Source organism: Fopius arisanus, unplaced genomic scaffold (assembly GCF_000806365.1).
Source record: "Fopius arisanus strain USDA-PBARC FA_bdor unplaced genomic scaffold, ASM80636v1 scaffold00077, whole genome shotgun sequence".
NCBI classification, from domain to species: domain Eukaryota; kingdom Metazoa; phylum Arthropoda; class Insecta; order Hymenoptera; family Braconidae; genus Fopius; species Fopius arisanus.
Genome location: NW_011887816.1, coordinates 389,013 through 400,514, shown reverse-complemented (window position 1 = coordinate 400,514; position 11,502 = coordinate 389,013). Strand labels below are relative to the sequence as shown.

Below are 11,502 nucleotides of genomic sequence, written 5' to 3'. Positions count from 1 at the left end.
TCCAACTCCTGGCTGTCCAACTCCTGGCTGTCCAACTCCTGGTTTACCTATTGAACCACTGAAATTCGGTGGGACGATCGTAAATGTCCCAGATGCCGGGTTGAATACCAATCCAGGGAAACCTGGTACTCCAACTCCTGGCTGTCCAACTCCAGGTTGACCTATTGAGCCACTGAAATTCGGTGGGATCATAAATGTCCCAGGTCCTGAGGTGAATCCCATTCCAGGAGAACCTGGAGATCCAGCTCCTGGCTGTCCACTCCCTGGTTGTTCAATTCCTGGTTGTCCATCCCCTGGCTGTCCGACTCCTGGTTGCCCGATTTCTAGCTGTCCATTCCCTGGCTGTCCAACTCCTGGTTGTCCAATTCCTGGCTGTCCACTCCCTGGCTGTCCAATTCCTGGTTGTCCAATTCCAGGCTGTCCAATTCCAGGCTGTCCACCCCCTGGCTGTCCAACTCCTGGTTGAGCAACTCCTGGCTGTCCAACTCCCGGTTGACCTGTTGAACCGCTGAGACCCGGTGAGAAGATTGTAAATGTCCCAGATCCTGAGTTGAATGACAATCCAGGAAGACCTGGAGATCCTGGAGACCCTGGTGACCCTGAAGATCCAGAAATTCCTGGAAACCCTGAAATCCCTGGTGACCCTGAAGATCCAGGAGATCCAGATGGCGATTGATTCCCTGGAGGACAATCCGTTTTAACATTCTGTCCAGGTTTTACCTCCACGCAGAATGTCGTCGTCTGTTTTTTCGCTCGATTTCCTTTTTTAACGTCTGATTTTTCAGCATCAACCGCTGGCACTGGTGCCTTCACTGCTGCTGACGGTGATGGTTCCACATGCTTAACTGTGGATTTTAATTTGGATGCGCGGGGCGCTGCTAGGGCGCAGCCCACGGTGAAGAGCACTAGGAGTTGGGGACGCAACCGCATGGCTTATTCGATTGAAGACTTGGGGATCGAATGCCTCGAGGTGGCCAGACATCCGCTTAAATGTCACTGACGATTCCTGGGGTACACTAGGTGGGGATGACACATTTTTCGTTACGCATCTGATTCTGCACCGCACGCAGGTTTACGCGGTGATTTGTTAATGTTTTATAAATAATTGGGGCAATCGGATCTTTTATTGCTTATCGCCAAGGTCGAGCTTTTAATTTATTTAAACAATTCCAATAATTCCAATAATTACAATAATTCCAATGATTATAATAATTCCAATAAATCCAATAATTAAAATAATTAAAATAATTAAAATAATTAAAATAATTAAAATAATTAAAATAATTAAACAACTGGCATTTATTTTTTCACAATCAATTTTTTTTTATTCAAACGGAGATCAAATTGAATTAATTAATCCTTTTTAATTAATCCTTTAGGTGTAAATTTTAATCCAAAAAATCATTTCAATTTTCATTTATGAATTTAATTTTTCAATTCGACAATTAAATTTAATTGGATTAATCAGCGCGTGTTGAATAAGGAATTTGACGCGTTCGTTGAATTCATTTTGAATTCCAGATTATCGATGTCTTCATCGAACTTGAACCTGATTAATCCGCTAATTAATTGACTCAGCATTTCAGGTTGAATGGAATTCGCGAAAAATATATTCGAACGAAATAATTATTAGAATTTCAATTAACTCCATTATCAATAAAAAAAAAAGTCAATGCCATTCGAATCCCATCACCAAATGAATCTCCCAATAATAATAATAATAATTATAAAAAAAAGAGAGAAAAATTATGAACAATTAATTGAATTTCAGTAATCCATCGCAAATTTCTGAATATATGGGAATGAAAATAAATAAATAAATTTGGGAATGAATAAATAATAAATAAATAAGAAATAAATAATTAATTTGAACATTCACATTTTTTATTAACAAAAGTACATGGAATGTTTAAAGTTTCATTCTAGGGTGAGGGAGTGGTTTTGGAAGCCTCGGGAGCATCATCTCCACAGGGTGGTGCCTCCACGCTGTTCTCATCCCGGAGATGACTTTTTTTTCCCTTCTTAGAGGGTGCACGGCCCTGGAGCATCTGATGAAAGGGTGCAGAGGGTTCCTTCTTCCCTTGGAAGCCCTCACCAGCCCCCCAGGGTGTACCCCATTGCCGAGATATCCCCCCGTAGATGGTGAATGGATCCCTCATACCCACGGGTGAATTCCCCAACCTGTGATCGACTGCGATCCCCTGGGGCACGTCATAAAACTCTCCAGACTCTCCCAGGTAGTACTCGTCATTCCTGATGTCGTAATTCCTCGGCCTCAGGGTCTGATCCACTGGATATTCCGGTGCTGGGGTAACAAGATCATCAGATAAATCATCAGGACTCAAAAAATTTATCTGTAAATAATTTACCTTGATAATTCGTAACCTCAGGAACTCGGAAATAGAATTTCTCCTCCTGCATCCCATTGTCGTCCCCTAAATTTCGGGTGTACCTTTGGGACTTGGATTTGTAAAAGGCCTCTTGGGCCTCTCGCTGGGCCAATAATATGGCCCTCGTCACGATTGCCTGCAGGTGTGGGTCTGTCCGAGGATCTGCCAGTCTCGCTGGGGGAACTGATACCTTTGGAGATGGCTCGTCCAGATCACCTCTGTACATCAGGAGGTTTGTGTTCGCGATCTCATCGCCGGTGGGATGTCTCTCCCCCCGGAAGGGTGGGTAATAGGGCTGGGGATAGGACTCCGGGAAACTTCTAGGGTAGAAGGGGTACGAGAAAGGAGTGATTTGATTGTTGTATCCATAATCTGCTGGAGTATTCCTGTAATTATTAATAATAATTATAATAAATTGTAATTATCAGTACTTTCGCTCAATTATTTGATCCACTGACTCAATTAACTCACACGGAATTAATTATTTAATCAATAGTTATCATAATTAATCATAAATTCAAGTGACCTGATAATGAAAATAATCTGACAATTAGATCGATGCCAGTTTCTCCAGAATATCTCGGGACAGAGAGAAAATATCAATATTTTTGTTATAACATTTTTTGTAGAAAAAAGTGAGGGCTATAAAAAAGGTAATAACAAAAATATCGATATTTTTTAGCTGTTCCGAGATATTCGGGAAAAACGAACACCGAGAAAATGCACACTTCGAGGATTTTTTCGGGGAATGGTTTCCATTGATTTAATTAATTAATTAATTACCATTGGGCTGCGAGTCCTTCTGATGTTTCTGGAGTGCATGTGGAACATGTCGATCTGGGGTATCGATGGTTTTTCTCCATCGATCTCCCATCAGACAGAGTTACGATTAAAAGAGTCACTAGGATTGCCCTCAGCATTTTCGATTCGACACTGAACTCCATTTTCGTCTCTTCCTCTTTATAAATAAAAAAATCAGGCGGAAGTATCCGCATAATAAACAATTAATTGTTTTCCTGGTACTCCAGAACGAAATTAATGACGCAATTTAAATCAATCTCCATACTTCCTTTATTTTTATACAAAAAAGATTTTTACTATTCACAATCTGAAAAATCGTAAACCGAGAAAAATTTCCCTCGATTATTTCTGTAATCACAATTTTCGTAAGAATAAATAGAGATAATTATTTCGAAAATTCCCCCTCAATTCTCATCTCAAATGTTAATCGCAAATTGTTTATAATTTTTAATCCAACAAATTACCAGAATTGATGAAGAGAAATTATTTTAAAAAATTCCTCGTAATTTTTTATTAATCATATAACGTCCTTGAGAAAAATTGCAAATTTTTTTTGAAGGAAGCCCCAGAAAACTGAAAAACTATTGCGTAATTACGAATAATTGTGTCACGAAAATATTTATCACACGACAAACGTCCGGTGTCAGCAGTTCCTCAGAATTTCTTCACTGACATAATATTTCCCACGAAAGAAATGAAAAAATAAAGAAACAAAATTCACTGCTTAAATAAATTTAATAATACTCATAAAGACCTGCTCTTTCAATAATAGTACAATTATTTAAGCAACAAACAGCTACAAAATGATAATTAATTACCATAAAAAAAAAAAAAAAATACTGACCACTAACAACAATTCTATTACAATTGCCACTAATCAATATTCCATTGCGTGAATTGTTCATAAAAATATATATAAAATGGTGGATAAATTGAGATATGTGAATTATTGTGCAATATATGAAACGGAATTGATCTGAATATTTAGATATCAGTCAGAGTTTCGATTTTGGTAATTGAATAGGATTTTCCGCAGCTGTAATTAGCTCTCGCCACCACGTGGGTCTTCCAGCGGAGTCCGGATGCCCCCTGACAGCCTCTTCAAGACGTTCATAAACCTTTCCATCCGCCATACCAAGTACTGAATTAACAAGAAAATCGGGTGGAGCTAGTGCATCGACGATAGCCACAGCCTCAGGTTTCAATTCTCCACACAATCTTAAAATTCCATTTCGAATATTCTCGACCATCAGATGTCCAGAGCAATAACCGCCCTGATAAAAGGTCGCCAGATGCTTCTCCAGGCAGAACAACGAATAAAGCAAGAGACACTTCTCCAGAATGCCATGGAGCGCCTGAAGCTGATGTCCAGGTGGTAGCATTCTCTCAATCCTCATAACGCAGTACCTGATAACCGTGAGCTCTCCATAAGCTCTTGCCAAAGAGGATGCAGCATAAACTTGTGCTCTAGTTCTAGCTGTAAAATTATCGACTCCTTTATCTCTAGCTATTTTAAATTTACGTGACATCTCGACAGTCAGCCATGTGATGAGCCACTCGTAAGACTCCCTGACGAATTTCAGAGACATTACATCGTCAACGTGACACCCAGTGAATTTTCTATCGAGTATCTCATCCCCTTTGAAAATAAAATTAATGGATTCCAGGGGACTGCCATCAGTTATCCCCTTTTGAGCTCCTTCCCACTGCCTGAGAATCCAATTACTCGTCTGCTGAGCTAGTACATTGTTATCACCCTCGTACGTCACCGTTGGCTCATGATCAGCAGCCATATCACCTAATTTAGCACTTTTGTGATAGCCATGACCTCCACATGCCTCTCGGCACTCACTGATTGCTGATTTCGCTGTCCATGTCAGCAGTGGCTTTATCGCTGAAATCATCGCGTGCAGTTCACCAACGATTTCTCTTATATTTTCTATTTCTTTATTTGACATTGACTTGTCGACGTTGTTGAAGAAGTCGTGGGAGAATTCAGTCATGAATGCACGTGTTACTACACCAGCTGCCATGTAGGGAAATATTCGCCATTGGTGCAGTTCGTATTCGATGATTGGGGTCTCGGTGGCATTATTATCTAGGGATGATGAAAATTGCCTTCGAACTGCTGCGTATCGTACAGCTATTGTTGATGCTATTCCGATGCTATTTACGCATTCACCGCTGATACCGATTCGGGCTGTTGAGAGATTTTGGAGGACTGCACCGAGAATTTTTTGAGGATCCGAGAATGATGTCTGGTATTCACCCTCGGGTGTCACGTCACCTGTTCTATTTAATAAATTGTTCTTTGGTATTCTGTAGTTGTTGAACATTATGAATCCGTTGTCTATTCCGTGGACACCTGTTTTGTCACCCATGTCACCGACAATTATTCCAGGATAAGGAAGATATGTCTTGGGATCTCTCACGGGTACCACGAAGGCGTTCAATCCGTGGCACTCACCCTGGGTTATTAATTGAGCGAAAACAATAGCTACCACACTTGTTTTTCCTAGATTTCCCACCCAGCATTTGGCTGCGTGAAAATCTGGAGTGTTTATTACAAATTCTTTGGTTGATGGATCGTACGTTGAGGTCGTACGCATCATCTTTGTGTTGCTTCCGTGGCCGATTTCGGAGAGGGCAAAACAACCCACCATTTTGTTATTAAATACTTTTGTGTATATGGGGAGATGTCTCTCTGTACCCAGACTCAGGAGAGTGTTACCGAAGATGTAACAGCTCATCGCCATTTTTACACCTAGAGCTGGCTTGAAGACAATCAGAGCTTCGTGGAGGTCCAGTAGAGATACCAACTGGAAAAAATATATAATTTGTTTATAATTGTCATAATTTTTATTATTATTCCCTGATATTCACTGTCATGACTTTTTTTTTTAAGGAACAAGGGGAAATTGATGTCAATTACTTTCTCTTTGTACGAACGATGGAGAAGACCTGGCAAAAATTTCAGGTAATCCATCTTCGCTAATTGGATAGCAGTTATTCTTTTTTGCTCGTCGCTGGATAAATTCTGGGAGGGAATGGGGTGATAGTCCGGATCCTCTTCCATCGCCCTCCAGAGCAGTCTCTGTTTGAATAAAATTTCCGTAATTAATTGTGTCGGTGGATTAGGGAAAATTTTTGCACCTTGAAGCGAATGGATTTGACTTCCTCGAGGACGAGTTTCATCTGCTTCCACGAGAAAGACGCGGTCTCACGGTATTTTTCGAGGGGACCGCCACTGGGTACGTCCTCCAGCCAATCGTGATCCTGAAGAAGATCAGGACCTGCTGAATCCTCTTCTTGCAATGTTGCATTCGGTGCCATCTTCAAGGTAAAACCTAAAATAATTGAAGAACTAAATAAATTCTACAATAAAAAATTCCAATTCCAACTGCATAAATAAATTCAATAAATTATTGAAGTGTTCATTTATTTATTATATTATTTAGGGAGTATGGAAAAATAGAAGGTCAGTCGTTGAAAACTTGAATTTCTCTCAATCTCTCAATTTTTAATGGAGTGATTGATAACGAGAATTTTATCAAGAGATAAACCACATGATGACTTAATAATGAACCGCTGAATTGAATGTAATTGGGCTAGTGGAAACGAAGACCTAGGGACAGACAGTAAAAACAATTTATTATAAAATTCATCTCAACATTTATTTTTAATTGTTTATCGCGCCTTGAAATTTTGTAATCGAATAAAAAATCTTCAATAATTAATCTGACATTTGTATTACGATTTGTAATTGAAAATAAATAAATAAATAAATGAAAGACACTGGTTTAAACTTTTTCACTTAAACAATTCACATTAATTAAATAATTCCAATTTTTTTGGAATTTGTGATGGGTATTTATCGAATAAATAAATAATTGAAGGATTATTATTCCATTCCCTAGTTTATAAATTCATTTGTTTGTTTATTGATCTGGTTGTTGATTCCCTGGGACTCACCGGAATTATGGAAAAATTAGGGACTCAGGGAAAACAAAAAATGATAAAGAAAAAATTGAAAAGCCACGAGGCACTTTCTGGTGTGTCCTTCACGTGTGATTAGTCGTTACAGAATCTGATGTCGGCCTAACACCGGGGAGTGACCGTCAATCGTTAGTCGTAAAGAATAAACCAAGAATTATCCATTCACAGTTTTCTACTTCACCTCTAGAGTCCTCAACAGATTATCCACGAAATTCCATCGGTAAAATATGAAAAACCACCAGCTGACGAGCATCGAAATTATCTTTCGAATTTCTAATCAATTTCTTCATCATTCAATTTTTTTTTTGTTTTTATTTTTATTTTTACATGTACCTCGAACTATTGTTGATAGTCGGTAGAGCAGAGACGTGTTCTAATTATTTTTGAGGTTACTAAATCCAGAAAGTGAATTTCCAGATCTGGAGAATTTAATTTTGAATTTTCGGTGGTTTTTTGGAATTCCTGGGAGCATCCTGGTGTCATACAAATTATTGTAAGCTTTATTTATTAACAATTGAACAATATTCATAAATTCCGAATAAAAAACCGATTAAAAATCCGCTGAACAATTTTATAGAACTTCCATTATTATTATTTATTAACTCCCTCCTAAAAACACTAGAAATTGATAAAACCTGAAGAATTGTTAACGAAATTTTCCATTTTTATTAATCATCATAATTAATTAACGATTACCAATGAATGTTAACAATAAAAAACCTAATAATTCCGGTTTTGCGATGATTATCCGATTGTTATAAAACTTTGACAATTGAAATATGAAAAAAAATTAGACGAATGCCAAAAAACATTCCTGATTCTGTTCCAGGTGACGATGGGCACATTATCCTTGAAACAAACGCTATCAGATCACCAGGGAAGAGTGTGGAATGTTTCTTGGCATCCGGTGAAATTGATGTTGGCATCGTGCGGTGAAGATAAAAAAATTCGTATTTACTTGCACGAGGGTGGTAAATACGTCATGAAGCTCATCCTCGCGGAGGGACACACCCGGACAATCCGTGAAGTATCGTGGTCACCGTGTGGCCAATACCTAGCATCCGCGTCTTTCGACGCAACAATTGCTATTTGGGAGAATAAAGGAAATAAATTTGAATGCTCAGCTACTCTCGAGGGTCACGAGAATGAAGTCAAGAGTGTCGATTGGTCGTGGAGTGGTCACTTACTTGCAAGTTGTAGTCGAGATAAATCGGTTTGGGTTTGGGAGTGTTTTAATGATGAATATGAGTGTGATGCTGTGCTTAGTGAACATGCACAAGATGTCAAAAAGGTAAAAATATTTGATTATTATTAATATTACGATAATTAAGAAAATGTTTACAATTTACTGGCGTGAAACCCCAGGAGTTGGGAGTGAATGAATAAAATGAGAATTTCAGGTTCGATGGCATCCGCATGAGGATACCCTGGCATCAGCATCATACGACGACACCGTAAAGATCTTCCAGGATTGCACAGATGTCTCGGAATGGAAGTGTGTTGCAACCCTCTCCTCCCACACCTCCACCGTCTGGAGTCTCTCGTTCGATGAGTCGGGATCGAGACTCGTCACCTGCAGCGACGACAAAACCCTGAAGATCTGGCAGCAGTACCAGCCTAAGAATATCCCGGGAATTCCAACGCCGAATGATGTCGCCGTCTGGAAGAATGTCTGCACCCTGTCTGGGTATCACACCAGGACAATCTACGACGTCGACTGGTGCAAGAAAACTGGACTCATCGCCACTGCCTGCGGGGACAACACCATCAGGATCTTCAGGGAGGAAAACGACTCTGATATCAATCAGCCTAATTTCTCGATGGTTTCTGCCACTGAAAATGCCCATTCCTCCGACGTCAATGCTGTCAGATGGTCCCCAAAAAATCCTGGGGAACTCGCAAGCGCTGGGGATGACTCCAAAGTCAACATCTGGTTCTACAGCGACTGATTTTATTTTTTTTCTTCTCAGTTTTCGTACAGAATTCACCGAATTCTCAATAAATATTTAAAAAAAAACACTTGTTATTGTATATTTCGATTAATTACTCCCTCAAATGATTATTATTCAGTAATTTTTTAATAAAAATCGTGACAGCTGGGATTTTACATTTTTAGATACAATTTTTTAATTCGAAGATTGTGATTCTAATGGAAAAATCCTTGAGGCCAATTGTCTGGATTTTAATTTCACTGGCGCATTTATTTATCAGTCTTATCTCACATATTTCAACATTAGAATACGTTCACCAACTTATCACCATTTATTCCATTCATCAATAACAATTCCGCATCAACTGGTTTTATAGAAAAAAACGATAACCGGAAAGTGAAGAATTTATTGTGCAATTACATCGCAAAGTTGCCAATTACCCGTCGAATAAAAATATTATAAATAAAATAAATGAATAAATACACCAGGAGGGTAATAAACAAAAGACTTTTTGCTTTATATTTATTTATTTATTGTTTATTTTCGAGTTATTAATTTATAATCCTTAAAACTAATTACATCATTTGCAGATTCATCTCTAGATGCTCTATCGATTGATCCGACCCCCGAATTTATTGATTCACTGGAGCCTGATTAGAATGTCCACAAAAATGAATCCGGGGATTCCCCTGACGAGAGTTGTGGAGGCGATGAATAATTTTGCTGACCAATCGCTTGCGGAGTCCTGGGATAATGTCGGACTCCTGGTGGAACCGACGGAGTGCAAAAATATCTCTAGGATACTTCTCACTAATGATTTAACCGAGAGAGTCATGAAGGAGGCGATTGACCTCAGGACCGATCTCATCATTTCGTATCATCCGCCGATTTTCGCGCCTCTGAAGAGCGTCACCACGAGAACGTGGAAGGTACGATTGTCAATCATTTAATTTTATTTCAATAAATCATCAATTATTTGTCAATTAATTATTATTTTTAGGAAAGAATTGTGGCGAAATGTCTGGAGCACAAAATAGCGCTTTATTCACCCCATACTTCATTCGATTCAATTAGAGGTGGGGTTAATGATTGGCTGGCTGGTGCCTTCGGTGAGTCATTCAAATTAATTACTCTGGATTCATTTTTTTCATCATCATTCATTTCCTTGTTTTTATTTCCTCATTTTTATTTCCTCAATTTCCATCTGCTCTTTCCCGTTTCCTGGACAAATCATCATTTTTCGCATTGACTCATCATTTTCCTTTTCGCAGAGACTTTAACGTGCGAACCGATTCAACCCGCCCTGGATAATTCTCGGAATGGAATGGGCAGAATTTGCACTTTGAAAACACCGATAACCGATCAAGAAGCTGTCAATCTCGTCAAACGTCAGACTAATTTGAATTTCGTTAGACTGGCAAGAGTTCACAATCCAGGTTGATCAATTAATTATTTATAATTTTTAATAAAAAATTTCAGGTGTGTTCATTCAATTTTTTATTTATTCAGATAAAATGATTAAAACTGTCGCCCTTTGCGCGGGATCTGGAGCTTCAGTTTTAAAAAATGTCCAGGCTGATCTCTTCGTCACTGGAGAAATGCTGCATCATGATGTCCTGGATGCTGTCCACCGAGACACCGCTGTCATTTTAACTAATCACTCGGACTCCGAGAGAGGATTTCTTCCGGAATTCTCAGGAATTCTGGGGAAGTCCCTGGGAGACGGAGTCGTGATTAACGTTTCGAAAACCGATAGGGATCCCCTCATGACTGTCTAAATCCCCCATCAACGAATAAATTCTTTCAAAATCCTTATCCATTAATTTATTTATCACTCCATTAATTTATTTATCACTCCATTAATTTATTTATCACTAGCCAATTCTTATCCCCAAATCAACGAAACAATTCGGTTGCAGAGATGAATTTGTTTAATTAATTCATAAAAATTATGCAATTATTGTTTGGGATTACGAAATAAATCCTTCGATATTATCGATTTAAATTGAGAGTATCGACTATTCAAAAGCAGACGAATAATTCAGGCTTCAAGCGGAACGATTTGTCTGGTTCTCACGAAATTAGCATGAGAACCTGTTTATTTTTCTAGAGACCCCGAAGACCAGTGAATTTTTTATCCCCAAATTAATTCAGATCACTCCTGCCACCAATCGAATGACAAACGATCCGTCCATCAAATAAATAAACAATGACTATCGAAACATCAAGGATTTCGAAATTGCAAATTGAACGAGAATTAAAAATTAAAAGATGTTCTTGAAATTCGTGACACGGGAGATTGAGGAATAGTATTTGAAGTTGAGATTTATGATGAGGTCTGCTATCTGGAGAATGAGGACTGACCCTGAAGATAGAAGATAGGA

General features: G+C 38.7%; 5 protein-coding genes across 10 annotated transcripts in view; 2 read left to right on the top strand and 3 right to left on the bottom strand.

Annotated features, from left to right (window-relative positions):
• Nucleotides 1-981, bottom strand: part of LOC105270036 (collagen alpha-5(IV) chain) — a 3,977-nt gene extending 2,996 nt beyond the window's left edge. Inside the window, exon 1 of one of the 4 annotated variants that reach the window (XM_011310707.1) lies at nt 1-981. In XM_011310707.1, the coding sequence (XP_011309009.1) occupies nt 1-930 (930 nt within the window). In that variant the 5' untranslated portion in view covers nt 931-981. The other 3 variants (XM_011310708.1, XM_011310709.1, XM_011310711.1) reach the window with 3 other exon arrangements.
• Nucleotides 982-1,862: 881 nt separating this feature from the next.
• Nucleotides 1,863-3,320, bottom strand: LOC105270035 (uncharacterized). Its single transcript, XM_011310706.1, has 3 exons — nt 3,174-3,320; nt 2,370-2,776; nt 1,863-2,305 (listed from the first exon to the last, which is right to left on the bottom strand). The coding sequence occupies exons 1-3, from the start codon at nt 3,308-3,310 to the stop codon at nt 1,923-1,925; spliced, it is 927 nt and encodes a 308-aa protein (XP_011309008.1). The 5' UTR covers nt 3,311-3,320; the 3' UTR covers nt 1,863-1,922.
• A 384-nt stretch (nt 3,321-3,704) lies between these two features.
• On the bottom strand, nt 3,705-7,603 carry LOC105270032 (peroxisomal acyl-coenzyme A oxidase 3). Of its 3 annotated transcripts, none has more exons than XM_011310703.1 (4): nt 7,521-7,603; nt 6,345-6,538; nt 6,124-6,285; nt 3,705-6,010 (listed from the first exon to the last, which is right to left on the bottom strand). In XM_011310703.1, exons 2-4 carry the CDS (start codon nt 6,522-6,524, stop codon nt 4,187-4,189), a joined length of 2,166 nt encoding a protein of 721 aa, XP_011309005.1. In that variant the 5' UTR covers nt 6,525-6,538; nt 7,521-7,603; the 3' UTR covers nt 3,705-4,186. The 3 variants fall into 3 exon arrangements, with proteins under 3 accessions (XP_011309005.1, XP_011309004.1, XP_011309001.1); XM_011310702.1 differs by lacking the exon at nt 7,521-7,603 and adding an exon at nt 7,369-7,451; XM_011310699.1 differs by lacking the exon at nt 7,521-7,603 and adding an exon at nt 7,164-7,248.
• LOC105270033 (probable cytosolic iron-sulfur protein assembly protein Ciao1) lies at nt 7,534-9,206 on the top strand. Its single transcript, XM_011310704.1, has 3 exons — nt 7,534-7,680; nt 8,017-8,478; nt 8,588-9,206. The coding sequence occupies exons 2-3, from the start codon at nt 8,023-8,025 to the stop codon at nt 9,134-9,136; spliced, it is 1,005 nt and encodes a 334-aa protein (XP_011309006.1). The 5' UTR covers nt 7,534-7,680; nt 8,017-8,022; the 3' UTR covers nt 9,137-9,206.
• Nucleotides 9,207-9,332: 126 nt separating this feature from the next.
• Nucleotides 9,333-10,929, top strand: LOC105270034 (putative GTP cyclohydrolase 1 type 2). Its single transcript, XM_011310705.1, has 5 exons — nt 9,333-9,610; nt 9,709-10,047; nt 10,119-10,227; nt 10,390-10,554; nt 10,628-10,929. Exons 2-5 carry the CDS (start codon nt 9,721-9,723, stop codon nt 10,894-10,896), a joined length of 870 nt encoding a protein of 289 aa, XP_011309007.1. The 5' UTR covers nt 9,333-9,610; nt 9,709-9,720; the 3' UTR covers nt 10,897-10,929.
• The last annotated feature ends 573 nt before the right edge of the window (nt 10,930-11,502 follow it).

Excerpts from the sequence above, each read along its gene's own strand:
- LOC105270035 (XM_011310706.1), bottom strand. The coding sequence starts at position 3,310 with ATGCTGAGGGCAATCCTAGTGACTCTTTTAATCGTAACTCTGTCTGAT. Across the intron at positions 2,777-3,173 it reads GAAGGACTCGCAGCCCAATG|GAATACTCCAGCAGATTATG; the intron begins GTAATTAATTAA and ends TAATAATTACAG. Across the intron at positions 2,306-2,369 it reads TGAGGTTACGAATTATCAAG|CACCGGAATATCCAGTGGAT; the intron begins GTAAATTATTTA and ends TTGTTACCCCAG.
- LOC105270032 (XM_011310703.1), bottom strand. The coding sequence starts at position 6,524 with ATGGCACCGAATGCAACATTGCAAGAAGAGGATTCAGCAGGTCCTGAT. Across the intron at positions 6,286-6,344 it reads TCAAATCCATTCGCTTCAAG|AGACTGCTCTGGAGGGCGAT; the intron begins GTGCAAAAATTT and ends TTATTCAAACAG. Across the intron at positions 6,011-6,123 it reads ATCGTTCGTACAAAGAGAAA|TTGGTATCTCTACTGGACCT; the intron begins GTAATTGACATC and ends TATTTTTTCCAG.
- LOC105270033 (XM_011310704.1), top strand. The coding sequence starts at position 8,023 with ATGGGCACATTATCCTTGAAACAAACGCTATCAGATCACCAGGGAAGA. Across the intron at positions 8,479-8,587 it reads ATGCACAAGATGTCAAAAAG|GTTCGATGGCATCCGCATGA; the intron begins GTAAAAATATTT and ends TGAGAATTTCAG.
- LOC105270034 (XM_011310705.1), top strand. The coding sequence starts at position 9,721 with ATGCTCTATCGATTGATCCGACCCCCGAATTTATTGATTCACTGGAGC. Across the intron at positions 10,048-10,118 it reads TCACCACGAGAACGTGGAAG|GAAAGAATTGTGGCGAAATG; the intron begins GTACGATTGTCA and ends TATTATTTTTAG. Across the intron at positions 10,228-10,389 it reads TTGGCTGGCTGGTGCCTTCG|AGACTTTAACGTGCGAACCG; the intron begins GTGAGTCATTCA and ends TCCTTTTCGCAG.